At 41.4% G+C, this 27,820-nt stretch overlaps 1 protein-coding gene across 3 annotated transcripts; it reads left to right on the forward strand.

Moving 5' to 3' along the window:
* The first annotated feature begins 40 nt into the window (after positions 1-40).
* Positions 41-27,682, forward strand: LOC115130827 (transmembrane anterior posterior transformation protein 1 homolog). Of its 3 annotated transcripts, XM_029662319.2 has the most exons (15): positions 41-262; positions 4,591-4,721; positions 9,212-9,330; positions 9,844-9,876; positions 14,734-14,896; positions 15,236-15,371; positions 15,645-15,742; positions 15,839-15,908; positions 16,559-16,639; positions 17,535-17,644; positions 18,686-18,745; positions 18,863-18,931; positions 19,202-19,278; positions 21,267-21,433; positions 25,183-27,682. In XM_029662319.2, exons 1-15 carry the CDS (start codon positions 70-72, stop codon positions 25,503-25,505), a joined length of 1,830 nt encoding a protein of 609 aa, XP_029518179.1. In that variant the 5' UTR covers positions 41-69; the 3' UTR covers positions 25,506-27,682. The 3 variants fall into 3 exon arrangements, with proteins under 3 accessions (XP_029518179.1, XP_029518180.1, XP_029518181.1); XM_029662320.2 differs by lacking the exon at positions 9,844-9,876; XM_029662321.2 differs by lacking the exons at positions 41-262; positions 4,591-4,721 and adding an exon at positions 8,233-8,426.
* The last annotated feature ends 138 nt before the right edge of the window (positions 27,683-27,820 follow it).

The following is a 27,820-nucleotide window of genomic DNA, read 5'->3' on the forward strand; positions in this document are numbered from 1 at the left end:
CCTCCGTGAGAAAGTGATGACGTTGCGTTGGTCTCTGAATGTTGCTACCAGCGCGGCGGCATAGTGAAGATGGCGGACTTGTTGGGGACCGGGCCGTCAGATGAAAAAGAAACCGAAAATGAGGACAAGAAGGAGGGGAAACGGCCATGGGATGACACACCAAAGTCGGAGAAAATCGTTAGAACTCCAGAATTGGCGGAAACATTGGGCTTTTACGATATGAACGCTGTCAGACGGGAGCAACGTGAACGCGAAAACTCAGGTGGGTTTCCCTGGATCTCTTGCGCAGATCAAAGCGGTATCGTTTAGCTATAATTTTATCTGACCTCTTTAATATCTATATTAATAATGCATTGTATATTAATAAAGCTGACGATCACATTTAAAGCATTGTAAAATACATGTTATAGTGGCACAACAATTTTCTGTTATCGTTGGACTGTCCCCACAGAATGCACAACCAATCAAAGCACGCCATTGGATTGTCTAGCTGTCAAACGGTGTTGTTGTCATAGCTAACAAGCTGATTTGCAAGATTGTTTGTCAATAGAGGCTTTCAGTTAGGCTTTCTCACCTTTATATTAGTAGCCCGTGACAAACATTTATGCTAACTGATCATTACAAATATTTGTCATTTAGCGACTAAATACTTACGACGTTTTAATTCCTGGTAATTTGCTTGCATGTCACGAACCGCGCCAAGGCGTCTGCGTTAACTTACCCCATTCATAGACGCTAAATACCTTTAGTACATTATTGGGCTAGCCTACGTGGAGGGGGCAACAGTCACTGAAGTCGGAATAGACCCTACTAGCTAGCAAGATAGTGAACCACAGTATCTAGCATTAGGTAGCTACGTTCTTTGTTTAGCACAGGTTAATGTTTCTCTAGCTAACGTTACCTATAAAGTCAATGTTTGGGCTAACGTTAGCTTGCTGCTGCCTTTTCTTTTTGCGTGCATCAATGCATACTGTAACTGTAGGGCGCCGAGTTGCTACAAAACGTTGTGGAATCCGGTCAATGTAGACAATTATTTCTGTTGGAAACCATCTTTGCTTTCAATATATCATGTTTGACAGGTTCTCACTATTTCCAACCGACTGGAAAATATTTCAATACTGTATGGGGTCATTTCGGGTAACGCCCTCAAGTCAATGTAAAAAGGGGTTCGGGGGCCTTTGCTTCACATCAACAAACAAGAACAGTCTCTGCTCACTCATGTGAGACTGTTTTAAATTCTGCATGAATTCTACTGTTGTGTATATTTAACAGCACAGCATACTCGTAGTTCCTATACTCCAAAACTTCATAAGTGGGATGTTGCCATTGTAGCTCAAAGTTTTCCTCATACCAAAAGTCATATCTAGCAAGTGTATTAGATAATCCATTAGGGTTAAATTGGCCTTCAAATTCAGTTGGTATTGTCTAGAAGGAATACAGCTATTGTCAAATGTACTTTTCATAGCAGGTTTAGGAGAAATTACACAGCAGGTTAGGATAATTAATGTAGTAGGTTAGGGTTAGCTAAAATATTTGTAAAAAATTATACTTTTCAATTTGAGAAAAGCTGCATCCATTCTAGACATGACCAATTCAGTTGGTTCCTGTCCTATGTTTATATTATTTTTTAATTTAACCTTTCTTTAACTAGGCAAGTCAGTTTTACAATGACGGCCTCTACAGTGGAAATGATAGCATGTCAATCTTGGTGGAGCAAAAAAAAAGTGGGATGCATGCCAGCAAAGCCACCACACAACACAAAACAATACATTAATTGCACTATAACGGTGACAAACAGTGCCCACAAACGGCCTACATAAAGCTGGCCCAACATCTTACCACTGCTACACCTACACATCAGCGGAGCCTCTTCCAGCGAAACAGTTCAAGCAGCCTCATTTACTGCCTTTAAAAAAAACATAGCTGATATGGCTGACTTGCTCAAACAAATGTGGTTTCTGATGACAATTGAGATGTACAAACTATGGCATAAGAGGACGACAAGCGGATAAGAGGCAATCCGTAATTTTGATTAAGACATTAATGAGCGAGCTAGGACGGACGTAGTCAATATAACTTTGTTTAGCACATTTTAAATGTATTGCGGCAGAATTCAAAACATGGGCTGTTCTTACAGTGTTCTCCCTGTACACCAAGTCAGAACTGTAAGATAAATAAAGGGGCATATAAGCAGACAATGAAACCTCTTACAATATTCAATCAATACTCTCCAAAACAAGTTATAGGCTACATGTGCACCACCAAGTCAGAACAGTAGGTGAAATTAAGAAGGGTAAATGGACCAAATTATTAGGGTGAGGCACATGGTCTACTAACATCTTACTACACAACATACACTTAAGTATTACTTTCTTAGCTACAGTATACATATCTCCCAGTCATATTACATAATTTATGCAGCAGCATACAATACATATTTGGACACCACTTGTTGTGCTGTGCTGACTTGAACAGGAAGGTGGTGTGGCGGTCCTTCGTCGGAAAATGTTGTCATCAAAGTCTGTCAAAGTCCCCCCCCCCCCAAAAAAAAACAAGGTCGACTCATGACGACGTCATTGATCTTCAGGTCGTAGCTCTAGAAAGAGGCAGGATTTACAATTCCGAGTTGGATGACCGTTCAAAACGTATTTTCCCAGTCGGAGCTCGTTTATTCCCAGCTTCCCAGTTGTCTTGAACTTACTGAAGTCAAGTTTTTGCAATTCCGAGTTACGTTGTTTTGAGCGCGGCACAAATCATGCTTCATGCACAGCAAGGCCAATGTTGAATGTTTATCATTTTAAACTTGGAAAAGAGCCCCTTAATCCCAGATTTGGGACCTCTCAGCCACTCAACTGAATAGCAGGCTAGTGTTTGCTTTGCAATGCTTGCAGTTCGCCACTGTCACTGATTTTTTCCAAACCACTCATTGTTGAATTTGCGATTCCAACTTGTTGTGTAATGTTTATGTCCAATGGCCGATGAGCACTGATACATTTTATCTATAACTTCTCTTCAAGACAAGGATTAAAAAGGATTTGCCAGTAGATTGTTGACTTGATTCATGATGTTGACTGCTAGCTAAGAGTTGAAAGTATGATGTTGACATGATCAGTCCAATCAAAGTTATTGTAGATATTGTGATTTGATGTAATTTTGTCTGTGGCCAATGACCTTGAGCCTTCTTGGATGGGCACTTCCAATGTAACTCTATGGCAGCACCCAATTTTCTAGCTCTACCCTTAGACTTGGCGGTGACGTAGTGTCCCCATGAGTGACAGAACACTGAGCCAATCACGGTGCAAAGCTCTGTATTTTCTGCTGGCTTACCCCACCACCACAGAAAGCACTGAGCTAGGCTGAAACACCTGCCTTTTGGAGCTGCCTTACTCAAGAAAACAAAAAAGAGACCATGTTTGTATGCGGATTTATTAACTCAATGATATACACTACCATTCAAAAGTTTGGGGTCACTTAGAAATGTCCTTGTTTTTGTCCATTAACAGAAATACAGTGTAGACATTGTTAATGTTGTAAAAAATGACTGTTGTAGCTTGAAATGGTTGATTTTAAAAACGTTTTAAAAAAAAAAAGAAGGTATATCTACATAGGTGTACAGAGGCCCATTATCAGCAACCATCACTCCTGTGTTCCAGTGGCACGTTGTGTTAGCTAATCCAAGTTTATCATTTTTAAAGGCTTCTTTGCCTAGAAGGCCAGCATCTTGGGGTCGCCTCTTCATTGTTGACATTGAGACTGGTGTTTTGCGGGTACTATTTAATGAAGCTGCCAGTTGAGGACTTGTGAGGCGTCTGTTTCTCAAACTAGACACTCTAATGTACTTGTTATTTTGCTCAGTTTTGCACTGGGGCCTCCTACTCTTTCTATTCTGGTTAGAGACAGTTTGCACTTTTCTGTGAAGGGAGTAGTACACAGCATTGTACAACATGTTCAGTTTCTTGGCAATTTCTCGCATGGAATAGCCTTCATAGATATTCCATTAAAAATCAGCCATTTCCAACTACAATAGTCATTTACAGCATTAACAATATATGAACACTTTCTGATCAATTTGATATTATTTTAATGGACAAAAAAGTTGCTTCTCTTTCAAAAACAAGGACATTTCTAAGTGACTCCAAACTTTTGATCATTAGTGTAATATATATACATCTTTTTAAATTTTTTGCAAACTGATATGTGACACATTAATGCCAAAAAAACATGCAAAACAGGCAAGCCCCTGTTTTGTATTTAATTATTGTTTTGCCAAAAATATTGGGCTCAAAACAGGTGGGGCTCTGCCCTGAATGACGGGTCGCCACCAGTCCTATATGAATGGTTAGGCTACTTTGTCTTATTTAGGCAATGATTGGTGTGTCATTCTTTCTTTCATTTTCAAAAGAGAAATTTCCTTTCCCTCACATTTTCATTCATGATATATTTTGTTTTCTGTGTCAGAGCTTCCCACAGTTAGAACACTGCCATGTATTTTGGCCATTGTGTTGATCACCAGGAGCGTGAACAGTGACTGTGGAGGGACAATAGCCATGTGGTAACAGAACGCTAAGTGTTGTCATAATGTTTTTCCAGATCCGTCGCTGGCACGCTTCCTGTGTGCTGAGCTGACCCGGGGCTACTTCCTGGAGCACAACGAAGCAAAATACACGGAGCGCAGAGAGAGAGTGTACACATGCATGCGCATTCCCAGAGAACTGGAAAAGGTAGGTACAGTAGAGGCCCCCTGGGAACCACACACACAGATAACCACACAAAAAGGACAATTCAACAGTGTTTGTTTAGCATTGCCCTTGGTAATGTTCTGGAGCATCTGGTATTTCCAGTGAAATTAATATTCAAATTTTGTATTAATATTCATATCACATTTTTTATAGAGTTGACACAAATTGATATACAGAGAATAGTGTGTAGGCCTATATAGTTCTTTCTCTGTCATTTATTGCTATTGCCTATTATTGCAGCCCAGAATGTTTTTCGGTATGCTGTCATAGACATGAGTTGTGTTAACCGCACTCACCATACTATTTGTGACGTGAATTGAATATATAGTATGCTTACTGGTCATGGTATGGATATTGGTAGTATGCCGAAAGTTCCCAGACGTCGTACTAAATTTTCCAAAATACGAAGTATACACACAGAGGACACTATTTTCATACTTTTAGGGCCCATAATGCAATTCTTCAGAAAATGGGCGTGGCTTCACATTTTCAGATTTGAAGAAAATGGCAGAAAATATGCAGCCAAAGTCCGACGAGCGAATACAAATTCATTGAACTAATTAATGACAAATGTCAAGAAAATGTAATAAAGTAATGACTTTTCAAGTAAGTTGCGTTACACGTTATGTTGGCTAACAATTTGTTAGCTACGCTATCCTTACGAACCGCATAGCATTCCAGCAGTAAGTTACCGGTATGATAACTAGTTAACTAACGTTAGTTGGATACCAATACATCGAACTTGCCAGGCAGTATATTAACTAACTAACCAACGTTTATTGAGTTGATTATTCACATCATTCTTAGCGATGTGGTATAGTCGTTGTGCGTTTCAATGGACATTGTAACATGTTACATTGATAACATGATGCAGCGTCTCTATAGAACCAGTAGATGGTGTTGTTTACATTTTCAATGGAATATGTTACAAAGATTCCCATAAATTCACCTCTGTAAACTCACCTGGGAATAATAAACCTCTGCACTAAATTCTGATACCAGAAATAGGTACATTTAACCATGCCTTTATTTCTCTCCTCAAAACCCCCAACTATTGGGAAGGTGTGTGTGTGTGCTCTGAGAAAGCTACTCTTCTGGGACTACTTTTTTAATAAACTGTATCTGATGTTAGAGAAGCTTCCATTGAAGAACACTCTCTGGGTTCTATTGGATAAATAACTCTCCAACCGTGTTATGGCAGGTGATGTAAAGCCATAGAAAGTGAGTTTCTTCAATAACAAATTATGTTCAATAACATCAAAGGCTGCACTGAAATTTAACAATAAAGCTCCAACTATCATATTTTAACCAATCATCAGTCATCTGAGTCAGTGCAGTACAATTTGAGTGCCTTTCTCTATTTGCATGCTGAAAGTCAGTAGTTAAATTGTTCTCTGAAAAATAGCTTTATGTTTGGTCAAACAAAATTCTCTCTATCAGCTTACTATGAATAGGCAGTAAATTGATTGGGCAGCTGTTAGAACCAGCAAAGGGTGCTTTACTATTTTTAGGCAGTGGAATTACTTTAGCTTCCTTCCACGCCTGTGGACACACACACTCCTTTAGGCTTTGGTTAAAGATATAGCAAATAGGGGTGGCATTCTCAACAGTTTCCCATCAAGGTTGTCTTTACCTGGTGGCTTATCATTGATGGATAACAATATTTTTCCCTCCTCTACCACACTAACTTGACCAAATTCAAAACAGCAATCCTTCTCCTTAATTATTAGATCTTTTATACAGAAATATGATGTTCACTGTTCAGCAATTCTTTGAACCTAGGGCTGTTGCGGTGACTGTATTACCGCCACACCGGCAGTCATGAGTCATGACCGGAGACCAATTCCACTTGACCATCGAGTCATGGTAATCTCCTCTTATGCACTCTAGACATGCGTTCAGTACCCAACTTGGTCTGGTACTCAGCGCTCTGTTGTCTCTCTAACCATTTCGATGCAATCGAAAATCACATCAAACACTTATCATCAAAACAGTGTCATGCTTTTAAAACTCGCCTCATAGGTCAATTTAAAGAAAAAGTTCAACAACCGGTTGAAACTTAGTGGAAAACATGGTCGTTGTGGATGTTTCAAAGATACACAAGGAAATGGACAGTGCTTTTTCATAGGTGACGATTAATTCAAAACATCCATATGTATATTAGAGCTTATGCATGCAGTACCTTCGGGAAAGTATTCAGACCCCTTTACTTTTTCAACATTTTGTTATTCTACAGCCTTATTCTAAAATGGATTACATTTTAAAAAACTGCTATCTCAACACAATACCCCATAAGGACAAAGCGAAAACAGGTTTTAAGACATTTTTGCTAATTTATTACAAATAAAAAACAGATACTTTATTCACATAACTATTCAGACCCTTTAATAACCGGCTGACAAAATGTCATGACTGCCACAGCCCTAGTAGAATGGAATGTGATTTTCTGGGACAGTGATGTCTTTGCCAAACTTCTGCATTTTCTCGAACATTGCTATCTGTGGACAAGCAGAGACTAGTTCAGTGAAGTAAGCTCAACCTGAGGTGTGTTGAATGGGGAACATGCCGGCAGGGATAGTCACTAAATGGAATTGTTGTTCTAAATTGAACCATACAATTGTTCAATTAATCATGAATCTAGAGGACTCAAACCGTTTTCACAGTTAATTTCTTAACAGGTGCATGTATTTGATTTGCCCTAAACATAACCCTTTGTATTCAGGACAAAAAGTGAATTGCTTTAGTGCCTTGTTGCAAACAGGATGCATGTTTTTTAATTTTTTAATTTTGTACAGGCTTCCTTCTTTTCACTCTTATCATTTAGGTTAGTATTGTGGCGTAAACTACAATGTTGTTGATCCATCCTTAGTTTTTTCCTATCACAGGCATTAAACTTTGTATCTGTTTTAAAGTCACCATTGGCCTCCTGGTGAGATCCCTGAGCTGTTTCCTTCCTCTCCGGCAGTTATGAAGGATGCCTGTATCTTTGTAGTTACTGGGTGTATTGATACACCATCCAAAGTGTAATAACTTCCCCATGCTCAAAGGGATATTCAACGTCTGCTTTTCATTTTTTTTTTACCAATAGCTGCCCTTCTTTGTGAGGCATTGGAAAACCTTCCTGGTCTTTGTGGTTGAATGTGGGTTTGAAATTCACTGGAGAGGAGTAAAAACTAAAAGTCAAGGGGTATGAATACTTTCTGAAGGTACTGTAAAAATCAAATGGACCACAACCTTCACATCATTGCTATTTTTCATTTGGAATTTGCCCTTGGGCAACAGTGCGCCCTCAGACCTTCACACTGAGACTGAACATCAGTGTAGATCAGTCATCACCTAGCTTAATCTACATCCCCACTCCAACCCTCACTGGCTATCCATAGCATGCCATGCCCTGGAGATCTGAGGAATGTGTGTAAACAGATCTAGGTCTAGAATCTCTGCCTGAAGTATGCTACAATACCTGAAGAGAGAAGTCAGGGACCGACCAATGAAAGAGTGACTTGTGACTCTCTTTAACCAACCCAACCCCCACTACTCATTCCTGGTGGGAAACGGGAAGTGTTGCAACACCATCACTACTGCTGTTTGTGAAGCTAACGCAGGACTTACTGAAGCTGGCATGCGCTTAATAACCTCCCTCATCATGAGATGACTGGTCTCAGATGGTATTTGCTATTTGAGAAGGTATGTGTGGGGTTCATGTTTGCAGGCTTTTTGCCCTTTTAACCTTGCTTCCTCAAAAGTTGCATCTTAGATGTATATTTTCATTTCTCTTCAAACGTTGTATTGAGTGTGATGTGTAGACTGTGACAATTCCTTTCGAGGTGAAAGCTAATCATTACATTTTGAAATTTTTTTGGGGTTAAAATGGGATTGAATTGGATTGTTTCTTGTAGCGTATTCCTCTTTTCGTAAAATACAAACCTCTGAGAGGAACCGGTGGGTCAAGTCTGATGTGTGGTGTTGACGTATGACCTCTACCAATGTTTTTTGATAATCATAGAATAATATGGAGCCAAACAAATGGCTTAATACTTAGCCTAATGTGTGTGTGTGTGTGTTTTAGCCTGTAGTCTACCTCAATCTTGCTGTCTCATACCAGGAAATTCTACACTACATTCAAAGTAGCACAACCCAAGTCATCTTTGAACATGCCGATAACCTGTGAAAATTAAAATATGCCAAGCTTACTGTAGACACACACACACACACACAGTGGCCATGTTTAACCTGTGTGTGTGTGTGCATACTATAGTAGTTAGTTCAGTAAACATGAAAATGCTATTTTAAAATATATTATAGGGCTTGCCCTGTGAAAATGAAAATGTGCCATTCTATATAGAGCGACCAACAAACACTGATGCTTTTTAAACTCACACACAGCCCACACACACACAGTTGCTCTATTTGTAGGTGTGATTGAGCAACTGTGTTTTACCTGTGTGTGTGTGTTGTGTTCTACCCTCCAGCTGATGATCTTTGGCTTCTTTCTGTGTCTGGATGCCTTCCTCTACGTGTTCACTCTGCTGCCCCTCCGGGTGCTGCTGGCCCTCCTACACCTCTTCACCCTGCCCTGCTGCGGCCTCCGGTGAGCCCCCCCCACACACACACACACACTCTCTGGATTGCGATAGAAATGCAGTGAAAAGATCTGAAATGCATGTCTAGTCTACCAAATGTATTTCTATCTGAACGTTTTGTAAATGTGTGAACGTACCTCTGACACTGACAAAAAAACACTGCATGATTACATTTGAATTAAGGGTGCTACGTGACCACTACCATATCTATCTATAACATAAATTATTCATTGTTACTAAGGCAATATGTGTAGGACTATCTCACCCAGTTTCCCCAAAAAATAGGCCTAGTTCCCCAAGTGGGGCATAATCCTAACTTCACAGAAATCACACCTTGATATTAACGAGATTTGCATGAAAACCGGAATTTGCTCATATCTCTAGTTAGGATTCGGCTTTTCTGGAGACTGATCCGTACGTTATCTAGGTTTATAATCCACAGTAAGTATTGTTCTCACTCAGTTTGCCTGTGACTGGTCTGTACAAAGATCACTCTCTTCCCTTGCCTTCTTTCCCTGCAGGGCAAACGTATGCCCCTACTGCAATCGGAGCAGGTATGCTCGTCTCACGCCTGCCACAGCTTCATCACTTATATTTATGATTTCACCACCTCCATCTTGTTTGTCCTGATATGCAGCTTTGTGCTGTATTCTTCATGCTCCATGCAAAAGCCACTATTAGTAGTGTTCACAAACAGGGCTGTGCTATATACGGCAACACGTATACTAAATTGTACGATTTCCCTGCAAGGGCCCAGATACAGGGCCTATAGAAAGTCTACACCCCCCTTGGGTTTTCTTCACATTTTATAGTGTTACAAAGTGGGATTGAAATGTATTTAATTGTCATTTTCTTGTCAAAGATCTATACAAACTACTGTAATTTCAGAGTGGAAGTTTTTATTTGTAATTTTTTTTACTAATGAAAAATAAACCGCTAATATACCTTGATTCGATAAGTATTCACCTCCCTGAGTCAAACATCTTTGGCAGCGATTTACAGCTGTGAATCTTTCTGGGTAAGTCTCTTAAGAGCTATGTTTGCCCATTTTAATTATTTTCAAAATTCTTCAAGCTCTGTCAAAGTGTTGGGGATCATGGCTAGAGAGTAATTTAAGTCTTGCCATGCAGATTTAAGTCAACTGTAACTTGGCCACACAGGAACATTCATTGTCTTCTTGGTAAGCAACTCCAGTGTAGATTTGGCTTTGTGTTGTAGGTTATTGTCCCGCTGAAAGGGGAATTCCTCTCCCAGTGTCTGGTGTAAAGCAGACTGAAGCAGGTTTTCCTGTAGTATTTTGCCTGTGCTTAGCTCTTTTCTGTTTCTTTTCATCCTGAAAAACTCCTCAGTCTTTGCAATGTCAAGCATACTCATACCATGATGCATCCACCACCATTCATGAAAATAAGGAGACATTACTCAGTGATGTGTTGGATTTGCCCCAAACATAAGGCTTTGCAATTAGGCCAAAAAGTGTATTCCTTTGACATGTTTTTTTACAGTATTAATTTAGTGCCTTGTTGCATATTGGAATATTTTGTATATTTGTATTATTCAATTCACTCTCATTAAGATCGTTATTGTGGAGTCCATCGATCCGTCCAGAGATGTTTCAAAAATCATCAATGACCTCTTGGTAACATCCCTGAGCGGTTTCCTTTCTGCCTTGCAGCTCAGTTCAGAAGGACGACTGCATCTTTGATGTGTCTAGTTGGTTTAATACATCATCCACAGCATAAATATTATCTTGACCATGTTTAAAGATACCTTTTATATTCAATGTCTGATTTGCTATTGTTACCCATCCACCAATCATTGCCATTCTTTATGATGCTTTCAAAAAGCTCCCTTGTCTTTTGTAGTTGAATCTGTGCTTGAAATTCAGTACTTGACTGAGGGACCTTACAGACGTTGTATGCATGGGGGACAGAGGAAGGGTTAGTCATTCAAAAATCATGTCAACCCCTATTATTTCAAACAGAGTCCAAATAACTTGTGATTTGTTAAGCCACATTTGACTTGTGAACTCATTTATGCTTGTTTAAACAAAGGGGTGAATACTTATGCAACGACTATATTTTAGTTATTGAATTTGTATTACTTTGTAAAAATGTGTAGGACTTTCCTTTCACTTTGACATTATGGAGTTTTGTGTGTAGATCGATGACAAAAATGGCAATTCAATATATTTCAATCCCACTTTGTAACGCAACAAAATGTGAAAAAAGCTGAAGGGAATGTAGACTGTCTATAGGCCCTGTACATAGTGGACATAGTTTCTTCAACAAGATTGGCCCATCAAACTGATTTCAGGGTATAGGCCTAACAAAGCTCCTGCCTTGTTGAAATGCTCAACATCAAATTACAACACACCAACAATGTGAAGTTCTCCTTGTTTGGTTGAGGACTCCAGTGTGAAAGATTTATATCCAGAGTATGTACGGTACGCAGAATATTATGTAGGCCTAACTGAAGGGCTGATTTGAGAATGGAGGGGGGGGGGGGTAGTGGATAGGTGATAGCTGTGCACTGCAGATGCTCAGTTAGACATTGCGTCGACAAATGGCTTGAGCTCTCTACAACCTTGTTACAGCACCCTCACTTTCTCCATCCCCACATGAACACAGAGGTTGTAATCAGGCGCTGTGACTGACTGCTAGCTTTATTGAAGTATTTTCTTGGAAAACATGTGATAATTATTGACCACATCTCAAATAAGCTTCCAGAGTTGAGGATCGGATGTTGTTGAACTCCTTCATGGTTTATAAAGCCTTAGCTTGAAAACATCGGAACAAATGAACCTGATTCACCCCATACAGAAAATGCCTATAAAATTGCATAGGTTGTTTCCCAAGTCCACTCCTATGGATCTTTGAGTGTCGTTTTTGGTGGCTTGGCCGTTTCCCTGTCATTTTTTTGTAAGTCGTAGTAGGCCAAAGGTAATGTATTGTAATTTCAGTAGTAGTCCAAAGATAATATTGCCGTAACTGAGGAACAACTGTGTCGACACACTGAATCTTTCAATTTTTTGGTTTTCACACCTCCGAGAACAACCACATTTTGTATGCCAATAACAGTATACCAGGACTTTGTCCAGAATTCTGCTCCTCTCACACAGTACAGCTCACCGCTGATGGCTGTAGCCTTTGTGGGATCCGTTTGATGATGCTGCATGCCCTTTGTGTCTGTCTGCATGGCAGCAAAGCATGACTGACCTTTACACACACACACACACACACACACACACACACACACACACCGGTTGTTGGCCTGAGCTGCAGTCAGTCAGCTCGGGCTATCAGATTCATGGTGCTGGCTGATGGGGGCGGGGTGGCACAGGGCCTGGCATACCCTGGCATACACTGGCAGGACAGAGAGTACACATTTTACTTGAACAGCTTCAGCATTGTGATGTTATGGGTCACTCACTGGCCACTCCTCAGCAAAGATCCAATAGAATGTGGTTGAGGTCTATGTCTGAGTCCCGCCAGTAGATGGTGATAGAGCACAAGCAGTGAATTCATCTTGTTCATACCCCTGTATGAGTTGGCATATAATATATTCTATCTCTCCTTGAGGCTGATCTCCATTAGATTTGCTTTCACTTATTCAGTCATCTATAGCAGGGTTTCCCACATTCGGTCCTGGTGCATGTTTTGTTTTTTCGCCCTAGAACTACACAGCTGATTCCTAATTCAAAGAATCAAACCTTGATGATGAATTGCTTATTTGAATGAGCTATGTAGTGCTAGGGCAAAACCCAAAATGTGCACCCAGCAGGGGCCCCAGGACAGAGTTAGGGAAACCCTGGTCTAGATGATTAAGTGAGAGCAAATCTTCCTGGCCCCCAATATTTATCATCAGTGATCTTAAGTCCATCTTGCCATAATCTTTATGATGAGAATCTCTGTTTGCTTCCTTTCATACATTTACATTTTACATTTAAGTCATTTAGCAGACGCTCTTATCCAGAGCGACTTACAAATTGGTGCGTTCACCTTATGACATCCAGTGGAACATACCTCACTGTGCACTATTTGGGAAGTGGAAGAGACACTTGATTAATTTGGGAAGTGGAAGAGACACTTGATTAAGGATTCTAATTTGCAATTCCTAAACTCGATCTCCTCTGTCTCATCCCAGCGTCACTGCCACCCTCTCAAAATAACCTCCTGACAGACAGCCTGAGATATTGAGCTGTTTTGCACCTCCCCTACCGTTCTCCTTGTGATGCTTTAGCCATTCTATAGCAGTTTCCTTAAGTTATTCCAAGTCTTAACGCAAGTATTGATGAATCTTAAAAGGTGCATTTTTTTCTTCTTCTTCCAATCCCTTGAAATGATGCTTTTTTTGGGAACTTCTTTAAGTTCCCTAAGGTGAGGGTGGTGATGGATAGTCTCATTCGTGGGGTCTTATGCCATTATTCAGTCTATCGCCGGTAGTGGATTTCTGCATATCACATTGTCAACTCCTTCCATTAGGGACAGGCTGCTGTACAAAACAAACACACTTTTGAAAACACTATTCAGAAATCCACCACCTGCAATCGTTTTGAATACTGCCCTTAGTTTGAATAATGAGTTGTTGAGTGGTGGGTACTAGTAGTATACTGTAGTTATTAGCTTAGACATACAGTAGATCAGTCTATTTAGTAGCCTTTCACCAGCTACGTCTTGATCTACTTCCTAACAGAGACTCAAGCCCCTAACATGCCCTCATTCTGCCTGCCATTACCTTTCATTTAGCCTACTCATTATGGGTGTAACATACATTAAAAAGGCAGGCTATATGAATAATATTAAAATGTGCATGTGTTCATGTGACAGATTTGGTGAGCTACTTCATTCTTCACCCCCCCCCCCCAACCGTCTACTTTTGTGTTGAATGTTTGATCCTACCTTGATCAACCGGAGTACACACAAGTTTCATATTCATATTGTTAATGCTGCTTAATAAAAATTGTCATTGATGTTCAAAATAACAGGACAGTCATTCTTCTGGGGTTATTAAACCACTTTGACTCACACATGACACACTGACTTTCTATAGCCTAATAGTGCATGAAGCTGTCAGTCAACCAACATCCCAAGGTTCACTGTGGGAGAATCTCAATTACATACTCCTCATATCCTCTCTCCTCAACTCCTCAAAACCCATTGGATGAGAAAGCCAAAGGTCTTTCCCATCTGACCTTCTACTCCAATGGATTTTGAGAAGAGCATGCAATTGAGACCCCCCCCCCATGTCATATCGCACACCGGTGTGACCACTAACAGTAAGCTTACGATAAATTAAATGTGTGTGTGTATACATGAGCATGCATACATATAGATATGACTAGGCTCTATGTGTAATGTGTGTGTGTGTGTGTGTATGATTAGGCTTTGTGTGTAATGTGTGTGTTCTGCCAGTGGCTCGCTCCTGCTGCAGCCGGCCCAGGTGTGTGACATCTTGAAGGGACTGATAATGGTGCTGTGCTACTCCATGATGCACTACGTGGACTACAGCATGATGTACCACCTGATCCGGGGACAGTCCGTCATCAAACTCTACATCATCTATAACATGCTGGAGGTACAATGGGTTGGATTTAGAGCTCTTGTACTAATCTGATCTAATATGCTTCCACTATATAGCTCTCACTGATCCAGTCATGTATGGCCAGAGAGTAGTTTAAGGGATGCGTATTGGCCGAAGTATTTGATTTGGGCCTCGGATACCCTATTTAGTCTGAAATGGAGCAGGTGATGTCTTCTTATTAAACATGGTTCTAGTTTGAGTTGTTAGGCTGATATCAACCGTACTAAGGCCTAGAGAAGTGTCATGGCTGTAATCTGTCATAGTCTACCACCAATAATGTCAGTTCATTAACCCATGCTGAACTTGACTTAACTACTTACCTACCCTCTTTAGGTTGCCGACAGGCTGTTCTCATCATTTGGCCAAGACATCCTTGATGCTCTCTACTGGACGGCCACGGAGCCCAAAGAGAGGAAGAGAGACAGCATAGGGGTCATCCCCCATTTCATCATGGCTGTGTTCTACGTCTGTATCCTTAATGGAGAACTAGGAAGTATACACAGGAAGTACTCTGCTGTAGGAATGTGTGATCTCTCAACTTCTACCCTCACGCATGTATCACTTTTCAGTTAGTGTTATTTTGTCATTGGAAAAGCTGTCCACTATCAATGATATGTCAACAATCTGAGCCCCTAGAGTGCGGCTCTCCTTTTCTTTAACAATGTGAGCACACACACACACCCCTTACTGCAGCTGATGCTCTTGCCACCATGTTCAGTGTTTTCCTGAGCCTCTGTCTCAGTCCTGCATGCCATCCTCATCATGGTCCAGGCGTCAACACTCAACGTGGCTTTCAACTCTCACAATAAGTCCCTGCTGACCATCATGATGTCCAACAACGTGAGTACACGCACACTCATGTACACACACACAAAATGTAATGCTAACATGTAGAGGGCACTAAAATAACTTTTCCTCTATTTCCTGCATGAACAGTTTGTAGAGATCAAAGGAAGTGTGTTCAAGAAGTTTGAGAAGAACAACCTCTTTCAGATGTCCAACAGTGGTGAGTTACTGTAACACATGTCATATGCATTATACTAAACATTTAAGTGTGCTATGGACAGTATCTTTAACACTTAGCTAGTTCTCTGGTTCAAAACACCCAACTTTTACAGTGCTCTGAGTCTGTTACGGTGCTCTGAGCCTTTCTATGCTGTAGGGTAAAACTCAGTGGCAAGCGAAGGGTTAAACCTCCTCCTCACCGTTCTTCCTCCTCTCTTTTAACATTTTGAAGCAGCAATCAGAGCTGTTCATTCATCTTTGATAACACAGAAGAGATGCGCTATGGATTTAATGCTTTTTGAACTCTGTCTCTATGTGCCTGCTGGCTGCATGTTTTCATCTTTGTCGCTGTCATTCTGCACGAATGAAAGGACCCGAAAATAAGCTTGAATCATTTCCCCCTCTTGCAATTTGCTCACACCTTTAAAGATCTGTCAATTTAGCAAGTTACACTTGGTTCCAGACCACACATGATTTCCGATTTAATATATGATATTTATGCCAAATGATATGTAACTTTGAAAGTACATTTGAAAATGGATACCTTATTTGTTGATAGTCCATATTCACTGTTGTTATGTTGGTACATGATTCTAAGTAATAAGTAGTAACCAATATGCCTTTTGTTATTTTTATTAAAATTAATTTTAGATATCAAGGAACGGTTCACCAACTATGTGCTCCTGCTCATCGTCTGCCTCAGGAACATGGAGCAGTTCTCATGGAACCCAGGTAACCATTTCACACACATTACAGCTAAACGGGTCATGTCTAGAAGGAATACAGCTTTTGTCAAATTCAAATTTATTTTTATATATTTTTTACATTTTAGCTAACCCTAACCCTTTTCCTAACCTTAACCTAATTCTCTTAACCTGTTATGTTAATTCTGTGTAAGTTCTCTTAACCTGCTATGAAAAGTCAAGTCTGACAAAAAGCTGTATCCCATCCACTCAAAACCAGATAAACATGCAACAATAATGCTTGGATACATTTGATTATGTTTACAGGAACAGGTGCATTTTTCATCAATGTTGTAGCATGTAGGCTACAGTCTGTATTGAACTAAGAAATGATTTCTGTAACACTCGGTTACTGCTACCATCAATCATCCTGAATCCTGGTACCCTTTTTAAAAGCGTTTCATCCACTCCCTAGTGGATAAGTCATTGTGATGATGATGAGAGTTCGGCTGCACTTTCTGACCGCTCTCTTAATCCAGTCAGCTGGCCCTGTCATTCCCCCTCGACAGCCAGAGCCTCACAATGTCAGCAGTGGTCATGATGCTAATGTCGTACACTGACCGGGTCTGACCTTATGGTATGACCTAGACCTCATCCAAAAACATTTGGGCAGACTTGCAGACCCAGATGTGAGTGTGATGAAGATTGTACTGTGTCTTGTGTTCAAGTCAAAGTCAAATACTTTTTCTTCCTGTGATGGAACGTATTTGTACTAAACCAAGAAATCATGAAATGTACAATTGAGTCAGTTAAAAAGAAAGACCAGACATTCAGTAAGGTAATGAAAGAATAGTGTACATTTAGAATTCAGCTCTATGTTCTTATCCACCCAGAGATTTAGTTTCACTTCACAAGTCAGTTGTTTTGTTTCTGTGTGTTTCCAGATCATCTCTGGGTATTGTTACCTGACGTCTTCATGGTGATCGCCTCAGAGATCGCAGTGGACATCATCAAACACGCCTTCATCACCAAGTTCAACGAGATCACGGCAGATGTAAGGACGGATCACAGAGATGATCATTAATGATTTGATGAGTGGGAGTTCAATGAACTGAAAACAATGAATACAGTTCGCGGTTGCACACCAAGAGGGAACAGTGTATTTTGAGGTCAATCTAGGAAGTGGATTGAAACTCCCCATTCACAACAACAATCTCCATTAGGAATAAATGGCGCTTAAAAAAAAAATCTTAAATGGGAATTGAATTAATCTACTGAATAAATTGATTACATTTTAACATAATTGACCTCAACCCTGCGGAAAACACACATGGGTGTGTGACTGTGAATTGTACGGATGTTCACTGGAGAGGGTCTGCTCTGTTCAAGTCTGAAGGATTAGTTGGTTGGCCCTTTTTTGGATTTCACGGTGGCTTAGGCAGCAAAAATAGCGTGGCACTGTTTAGCCAGTCGTCCTCACTCTCTGCTGTGTGCCTCAACCTCTTTGGCGTGCCGTGGTCTTCTCCCCTCCTCTGCCCTCTTTCTAAATCACAACACGTCACATTATGCCCCAGTAGGCCGACAGAGCTAGCACACCAAACGCCAGCCACATCCTCAGCCTCATCAACTGGATTATAGCTGCTCCATATCCCACCGTCAATCGTGACCCATTCCCAGCTCTTGTGTGGTGAGAAACCTTGCCTAAGACCTGAAGCTCGAAGGGCTAACACAGTCCTGTGGTGATCAGGAGACCTGGGTTCGAATCCAGTCGGATGCATTGGTCCCGTTACTCTGCGAGGAGTTGGTCATAGGGGGGAGGAGTGTAATGGCGGTGGTTCTGGGGAACCATGCTCACGTGATAAGGAACCTTCCCTGAGACCTGAAAATGACCTAGGCTTAATTTCTGCCAGCTAACACGGTCTTCAAATCCAGTCGGTCACTTGTAGTCTAGTGTTATCAATTTGTTTCTCAGAGCCATAGCAGATGGGTACAGGTTTCATATCAAACAACATAACCAGAGCGATACAGTATAATAATAGACACACCCTTATAGTTATAGTTTATGTGTTAATGACGTGGCTGTTTTCTTCCACAGGTATACAGTGAATACAGAGCCAGCCTGGCCTTCGATCTCGTCAGCAGTCGGCAGAAAAATGTACGTAGTAGCATCTCTTGAACACAGTGATTAGGCATCCAGTTACATTATCCCTGCTGTTTTAATCAATGGGTTTTGTTCACTGGTGTAATTGAGTCTTTTTTTGTCAATGGGCAGGCCTGCACAGACTACAGCGACTCTGTAGCCAGAAGAATGGGCTTCATTCCTCTTCCTCTTGCCGTCCTGGTAAGATCAGCTTTGTACAACAGTCCAGTGCAGTGTTACAATAGTAGGGGTATGTTGATGGACAGTGTGCAGCTCAGCACTAATTATATGCTTTGTTTTATTGCTATGAATCAAGGTACAGTTCCTTATTGTATGAAATTGTTTATTCGTTTCAGGACAGTGTAGTTGATTTAGAACTCCATTTTATTGTATCAAATTGACTACTTCCTTACCACTGTCACATGCAACAATGTTTCTACTGAAGATTTTCTTTTCTATTGTACTTGACAGCTAATCCGTGTGGTGATGAGTTCAGTGAATGTACAGGGAGCCCTGTCCTACTCCTGTCTGTTGCTCTTCTACTTGGGGTAAGACTCAAATCAAGTTCTTATTCTTTGTCATATATTATGATTTTCATTTGCATAGCACCTCTTCCATCATGTAAATGTACTCCCTTTACACGTTTCCTAGACTAACTTGCCGTGTCAGTCATGCAATACAGGTAGCATTAATTGTTAGCATGGTAGTCACACTTTATGCAATGTGTATTTTCTACGTGAATGTTCGTGCCAGTCTGATCCTATTGAGTTACGTTAGCATGAGCCTTCTGCTGGGCTTTGATAGGGATATCAGGGATGGGTATCAGGGATGTAAACTAGTCACCTTTCGGCGAAATTGGCCGTTTTGAATCCAAAATAGGTGACCTAGGTGAATCGTGTAGATCCATTTAGAAAGGTTTGGGAGGTGGTGGCTTTAGATCACTACTGGCTGTAAGCGAACAGTGATGCACATTTGGAGCAATACTGGCTGTGTCCAAGGCTCATTTAAAGTAAAGTCTAGGCAACAAATAACATTGGATTGCTTTCCTTACATTTTTTAGCTGTGAGTTAGTTTCACATTACCCACTTTTTATTTTACACACCGAGACTGATTATGTAGATCGTATTCTTTTGTTGTTTAATTAGTTAAAACCTACATTAACCCCTAGCAGGGATTTTTTTTGCATGTTTCAGAGAGAGAGAAAAGGTGTCACCTTTTTGGACCCTCAACAGTTTGCATCCCTGGGGTATAGACCACTGAACAGTTATCCTGAGGTGGAATACAACATTGTCATCGCCAGTGCCCCCCCCCCCACGTCCGTTTTAAAAATAGCTGTGTCCCCTACGGACGCTGGTGTCTGTGCAAAGACCACAGTACGGCTAGCACGAGCCCAGCAAAAACCCTCTGAGGGCGTTTGGTCCACAGACATAGATGTTGCTGTCTCTCTCCATCGGATTTCAAATGCATCATAGGCTTCAGATATGCAGAAGCCTAGTGTGTCCTAAAGCTGTTGGTTAATGATGACCTTTTTTGTCCATGTACTGAGCGTTATAAAACCAATTACTTTGTATTCGTTTATTTTTGGGGTGCCTAACTTTAATTTCCCACAGTAAAAGCCCTTCATACTCAGTGTGGGTAGTATGGATACTTTGTGGGTAATGTTGCTATTCCCTAATATTTTGAGCTAACCTTTTGAATTGGCAATTTTTTATTGAATATCAAATATGTGCCAAAAAGGCCATACCAGTATACCTTATCTGTTTTTAAGTATACAATCAAATCTAGACCTGTCCACAATGAAAACACTCAATGATTACAGTATTTTGCTCTTGTGAGCAAATGACAAATAGTCCCCTTCACCTTGGATAGCATTATAATCGTCTTTTCCCTCTATAGAGTGGTGAATATCATTACTAACCCTCTTTTCCCTCTATAGAGTTGTGAATATCATTACTGATCCTCTTTTCCCTGTGTAGGATGGTGAATATCATTACTGATCCTCTTTTCCCTGTGTAGGATGGTGAATATCATTACTGATCCTCTTTTCCCTGTGTAGGATGGTGAATATCATTACTGATCCTCTTTTCCCTGTGTAGGATGGTGAATATCATTACTGATCCTCTTTTCCCTTTGTAGGATGGTGAATATCATTACTGATCCTCTTTTCCCTGTGTAGGATGGTGAATATCATTACTGATCTTCTTTTCCCTGTGTAGGATGGTGAATATCATTACTGATCCTCTTTTCCCTGTGTAGGATGGTGAATATCATTACTGATCCTCTTTTCCCTGTGTAGGATGGTGAATATCATTACTGATCCTCTTTTCCCTTTGTAGGATGGTGAATATCATTACTGATCCTCTTTTCCCTGTGTAGGATGGTGAATATCATTACTGACCCTCTTTTCCCTGTGTAGGATGGTGAATATCATTACTGACCCTCTTTTCCCTGTGTAGGATGGTGAATATCATTACTGACCCTCTTTTCCCTGTGTAGGATGGTGAATATCATTACTGATCCTCTTTTCCCTGTGTAGGATGGTGACCCTGAAGGTGCTGAACAGTATCGTGCTACTGGGGAAGTCGTGTGTGTATGTGAAGAGAGCCAACATGGAGGACAAACTGTTTGAGATGCCCTCCACAGCCGCCCCTGGGAAGACGCCTAGTAGAACCAGGAAAACATCCAGATGTACTGCCCCCTCAGGTACCCAGTGACAGACGATACCCTAGTATTACCCAGCGACAGACGATACCCTAGTATTACCCAGCGACAGACGATACCCTAGTATTTATCTTTATTTTACCAGGGAGGGAACAGCTTCTCATTTACAATAATGACCTGGGAACAGGTACAAACCTTGCATAAGACCATGAAGACTTCCTGAGCTAATGCCTAGGGTTTTGCTCAGTGTGCTAACACAATATTATGGCATGCAGGAGACCCAGATTCGAACCCAGTCAGTCACATACAGCCTACCCAGCTTCAATAAGACACTTGGTTACATTAAATTACTCATTCTTCTTAGCAATCCCAGCATGCCAAACCCAGCCTCAAGTGAGCAGATGCGTATTCCGACTCGGGTAATTGAACTCCCGCAGTGCCCCACGCACACACACACACACACAATCTATGTCATCCACATCGAAACTGCTATTGAAATTCGATGCACGTGACAGAGATAAAATGTTAGTTGTGTGTTTCTCAGTGCGCATGGATCTTCAGCTTGGCAGACGAGCCTGCTGCGCTAAGCTGAGAGCATTAGAGCAACAAGCAGCGCCACGTCGTCACTTCAGAGATCTTCCTCACTACTGTGTTTATACAGAACCGCCATTTTCAGAGAAAAGATTCAGTAGTACAGTATGTGACATGTTAAAGCACCAAACCATATGTTACCAGAATAATGTTCTCAATGTTCATAACCCAATTCAATTAAACTACTCAGTCTGCAACCCAGGATTTGTAAGATACTGGTTGAATGAAACAGACGGAGGCCAAGCTATGATACCAAAATGTTTATTCACGAGAGCGCTAGTTCGTTGTACAACACCATTCATTTTATACTGGCTCCTTACGTACATAGTCTCACACACAAACAGAAGGTATCCTACGGACATACTGTCTCCCGACCCAGCCGTTATCCTACGCACATGCTGTCTCCCGACCCAGCCGTTATCCTACGCACATACTGTCTCCCTACCCAGCCGTTATCCTACGCACATACTGTCTCCCTACCCAGCCGTTATCCTACGCACATACTGTCTCCCGACCCAGCCGTTATCCTACGCACATACTGTCTCCCTACCCAGCCGTTATCCTACGCACATACTGTCTCCCTACCCAGCCGTTATCCTACGCACATACTGTCTCCCTACCCAGCCGTTATCCTACGCACATACTGTCTCCCTACCCAGCCGTTATCCTACGCACATACTGTCTCCCTACCCAGCCGTTATCCTACGCACATACTGTCTCCCTACCCAGCCGTTATCCTACGCACATACTGTCTCCCTACCCAGCCGTTATCCTACGCACATACTGTCTCCCTACCCAGCCGTTATCCTACGCACATACTGTCTCCCTACCCAGCCGTTATCCTACGCACATACTGTCTCCCTACCCAGCCGTTATCCTACGCACATACTGTCTCCCGACCCAGCCGTTATCCTACGCACATACTGTCTCCCGACCCAGCCGACATAGATTATGGAGACCGTGAGAAGCACTCTCTGTCCTCCCCCAAGATTGGGGTGGCCGTGAGAAGTACTCCCTGCCCTCTCCCAAATCTCTGTGGCCCCTAGCCAAGGTCGGCACCGAATTTTGCTCAGACAGTCTGTGTTTAAGATTCTATAGGGACATATTGTACAATTATATTGTTTTACCCTAATTCTGACTAAAAGTACACACATCATTAATAATAATTTTATGATCCTAATCAATTTCATACAATTATATGGTTTCAGGGTGGAATATTCTAATCATTCATTTAAACATATAAATTCCATTAACACCATATCATGTGGGATCAGAAGGTCTCTGAAGCCTGAATGCTTCCGCTGCTATTCTTAATTATCCCATCTGTAACTACTGTACTCAACCCGGCTGTCTTTTCTGGGCTGCATTCATAAGGGCAAAATGTTTTGGGTTGGAAAACAAGCATCTCTTATTGGACGAGTTCAGGTAGTCCTCGGTTTGGCCGGTAGGGATATCCTTGTCTCATCACGCACCAGCGACCCCTGTGGCGGGCCAGGCGCAGTGCGCGCTAACCAAGGTAGCCAGGTGCACGGTGTTTCCTCCGACACATTGGTGCGTCTGGCTTCCTGGTTGGAGGCGCGCTGTGTTAAGATGCAGTGCGGCTTGGTTGGGTTGTGTTTCGGAGGACGCATGGCTTTCGACCTTCGTCTCTCCCGAGCCCGTATGGGAGTTGTAGTGATGAGACAAGATAGTAATTACTAACAATTGGATACCGTGAAATTGGGGAGAAAAAGGGGGTTTGTTGCCTACTTTTTCAAGTTGGGAGCAGTGTGTATGTGTTTGTGGGAGAGTGTGGGAGGGAGACTCGGGGAGAGTGTGGGAGGGAGACTCGGGGAGAGTGTGGGACGGAGACGGTTGGGGGACGGACGGAGGGAGACGGAGGGAGACTGAGTGTGGGACGGAGGGAGTGTGCCTTTGCTAACTGAAGAGTAAAGAATGTTTTCCCCCTACTGACCCAATGACATGCAGACAATTATGCCTTTACAGTATATTCCTTCCTCCCATTCGTCCAGCCAAATCACAGGTAGGCCTTTGCAAATATGAGCAATTTTATGCAGTATTCTACTAAGTTACTACTAAGTTCATTCAAAATGTGTTGTATTGACTAGAAATGGGAATATCAGTGACAGGTTTTGTGCGTAGCACATGTGAATAACATTTAGAAAACGGAAACAAGCATCCGGGGCACAGGGGTGAACAGGATGCTAGGTCGCTCTGAATTTTCCCCAAAAATTGTACTACTCTCGATCATAATACCTGGCCTGGTATCGCATCATTAATAAAATGTTGGTATTGTGACAACACTAGTCCCTCTCTATTTCATTCCGTTTGGTGCCTAATGAACACCTAGGAGAAATGGGTTAATTTTAGCCCACAGGTTCCAATGGATGCCTTACCATAGTAACAGACTGGTTTGTCTCTCGTTCTTCATAACCATTTGGATGAAAATCTAATTGGAGGTGCCGTATGTCTGAGGAAGAGAATATACTGATGAGCAACTGTGGTCTCTCCCTCAGGCTGTGTCATGGAAGCTTCTGGTGAAAGCATATGGCTAGTTGAGGAAATAATGGATAAAGACCACATGTGTGTTGGTTATACCACTGGTTCAGTACCACAATGCATTTTCTAAAGTAGGTCTGCTGTATCCCCTTGTGTTGTTGCCTGTAAAGGAGCACACATTTATTTCATGCAGTCTGGCGAATACACACATACACACTTGATTGCTGCTAATTTGCAACCCACTCTTTTATATGCAAGTGAGGCATGTCAGCGCCCTGGGCGAATGGCTGTCTCCGTAGAGTAGTAACCCATGTGCTGATATGCTGCTGCTTCACTCAACTTTATTTGAATATATCAGAGGTCATGAATTATTCTGTTTGGCTGACCAAACTTGTGTACGCCATTTACACTGAATACTGGTATTTAAGGCCAGGATTAGTGGAGCTTGAGAAATCTACTGGTATTAATGTAGTTGTCTCTCTTTGACCCAACCATATATAGTAGGAGTTTTTATTCTTATAAATTCATTTAGTTGGTTTTCATGTTTATTTTGTATCTCTACAGTCAAATCTAATCAAAAACACCTTTTGCGATGTTCTTGTTTACTTGCTTATTGTCTGTAAGTGTGAGTGTTACTAACTTTTCTCCAATCCTCAAATTACCAAGTATTGTTTGTGTTAAATCTCTCTCTGTCCCGTCAGGTGATCCATCAGGTGATCCGTGGTCCGAGCGGTCCCCATCCAGTCCTTCCTGCACCTCCATCACCGCCCAGCCTACCCCCACTGCCAGCCCCACCCTGCGGCCAGAGACCGTACCCCCTCCCCCCACTACTTCCACAACCCCAGCCAGCCCTCCCATCCCAGAGCCAGACCCGGACCCTGACACCCTCACCCCCTCGCCCCCTGCCACTCCTGAGCAGAAAGAGGAGGAAGGGATGGAAGGCACAGAGCTGAAGCATAGGACCCCTAAAAAGGACCTGCTGGATGTTGACCGCTTCACTATATGCGGGAACCGCATCGATTGACCCCTTCTATTGACCCCTCCCCAAAAAAGTGATAATCACTCAGGAGAGGCGGTGAGCTGGACGCACGCCAGCACTTCGGCTCTCTTAGCCAAAGCCAGCGGAAGCAACATGTATTTATTGAGCTAGACAGACAATAAGTTATTGCCATACAGTAAGCTATTGTGGACTCTGGGACTGGCTGTTAAATTTAAGTCGACCTGTTGTTTTTTTGGGGCCCGACAAGAGAACTAAGTTGGTTGGGCAACGGAAGAATGTGAGCGGTATTGTTGTTTCCATGACAACCCAGTCGTGTGCACGTGTGTGCGTGCACGGACACGAATGTGAAACATGAGAAATGGGGCCTCTTCTCAGATAAACATCCAGCAAAAGATGAACAAACTAAAATCAAACTGCAAATGAGGTTTCTGGATCATTATGGTTTGCAGAAAAACAATACCATGTTAAATTAGTTATCTGTCAATGTTATACCGTTTAATATGGACATATTAGATCGAAATGACTGAAATTAAAAACTATTTGCTCATCAAAAAGCTTGACCCGAATAAATGGAATTTAGTGTTATGAAATATGGTAGTGTGAAGAACATCTATACATGTGACTATGTGGAGAGCTTTCTTTTACAGATATTGTAATATCCTTCAGTTTGATTTAAAAGAGCCACGGGTTCCCTTCATTTGATGGTTTTATGTTCGCCATTACCACAATTATTGCACATATTTCCTTTGTGGCAGCAGAGTAGCCTAGTGGTTAGAGCGCTGGACTAGTAACCGAAAGGTTGCAAGATCGAATCCCCGAGCTGAGAAGATACAAAATCTGCCGTTCTGCCCCTGAACAGGCAGTTAACCCACTGTTCCTAGGCCGTCATTGAAAATAAGAATTTGTTCTTAACTGACTTGCCTAGTTAAATAAAGAATAAATAAATAACAATTGTGGAAAGTTCATAATAGCATTTTATGATGACAATAATCCCTATTTTGGTGTATTCTGGGTTGTCAAACCTTTGGGGATTTTTGTTATGAATGTTGCACTGATGTACCGTGTTGTCTTAAATATGCTACATATGACAGGTTTTCTAGCTATTTCTCATGCAATGTTTTAATGTTTACTTCCCGAGCATTTCAGAAGCAATTTATCCAAAACCTTGCATATGCTTTTTTAATGAAGTTATTTCACCATGCCTTGAGGGAAGTGGTTTTGCTTTGATTTGGCCCTTTCTATTTTATTGCTACAGTTAATTATAAACTCACTGGTATTTTTTCTATACCAGTGGTCAAAATGTATATTAGACCGGCCTGATTCTGATTTGGTGCCCATCTTATTAGAATGTGATAAGTGAAACATCATGTTTTATTTAGTTACAATATTGTATCATTGTATACTATATTTAAACACCTGGCCATAATGTTACAGCTGCTGTGCTTATATGTGTTGGGAAATGGAAGCCACTGAACCTCATTTGAGTAGAACAGCGTAGAAATCAATAAATGATGCAAAGTCGCATAGCACTTCATTGGTCTTGCTGTTTAGGTTCTTTAGGCAACACTTTACATGGTGTACAGTATTTTAGCACAAGCAGGTACCACTGCTGTCTGTATTCCAAGTAAAGAAACCAGTGAGTGCTTACTGTAAATGGTACGTACCAGGGTTGGGGTCAATTCCATTTTCAATTCAGTTTGTTTTGACCCCAACCCTGGTAAGTATTGCACAACTTTTACAGGATATTAATGACAGCTATGTTTCCTCTGTTATGGTAGGTTCTCTGGTATAAGCCCTATGTAATGTAAAGGGATTACATTTTTTTCTCGCTATTATGAAAATATGTAAAGTGTGAAATACTCACGCATATCAGCATTGATCATACTTTGTTTGGAGAAATAGCTGTTTTTAATCTTCATTACCATTGTTATAAGGAATATTGTTCTATTTTTGGAGCTGCCAGGTCAAATCAAACCCGATTGTATTTGTCACGTGCTGAATACAACAGGTGTAGACTTTATAATATTTGATAGTATTTTGCGGGTAGAACTTCCACAGAACCATCTCCTGGGGTTTTGTACTGTTCTGATGCAATGATTAAAACCTGTTCACTTAATCTCATCTGTTTGGTTCATAAGAACTTCACCGTGATATGAAATGGCCCTCTTTTTGGGGTGATGATGAATAAAAGTTATTTTGTACTTCTGTTGTCATTGTCTAACATCTACAGTTTGAGGGATGATTCTCGCTCTCTCTCACTGTCTCTCGTCCTCTCTTATCTCATCAGATGATCCCAAGCCTGAGTTGAGCCCCTCCACTCATTCCTGCTCCTCCATACT

Source organism: Oncorhynchus nerka, linkage group LG6, assembly GCF_034236695.1.
Source record: "Oncorhynchus nerka isolate Pitt River linkage group LG6, Oner_Uvic_2.0, whole genome shotgun sequence".
Lineage (NCBI taxonomy): Eukaryota > Metazoa > Chordata > Actinopteri > Salmoniformes > Salmonidae > Oncorhynchus > Oncorhynchus nerka.

Bases quoted from the DNA above. Each gene is read 5' to 3' on its own strand.
- LOC115130827 (XM_029662319.2), top strand. From the start codon at position 70: ATGGCGGACTTGTTGGGGACCGGGCCGTCAGATGAAAAAGAAACCGAA. The intron at 4,722-9,211 runs GTAGGTACAGTA...TCTACCCTCCAG, and splicing joins TTCCCAGAGAACTGGAAAAG to CTGATGATCTTTGGCTTCTT. The intron at 15,743-15,838 runs GTGAGTACACGC...CTGCATGAACAG, and splicing joins CCATCATGATGTCCAACAAC to TTTGTAGAGATCAAAGGAAG.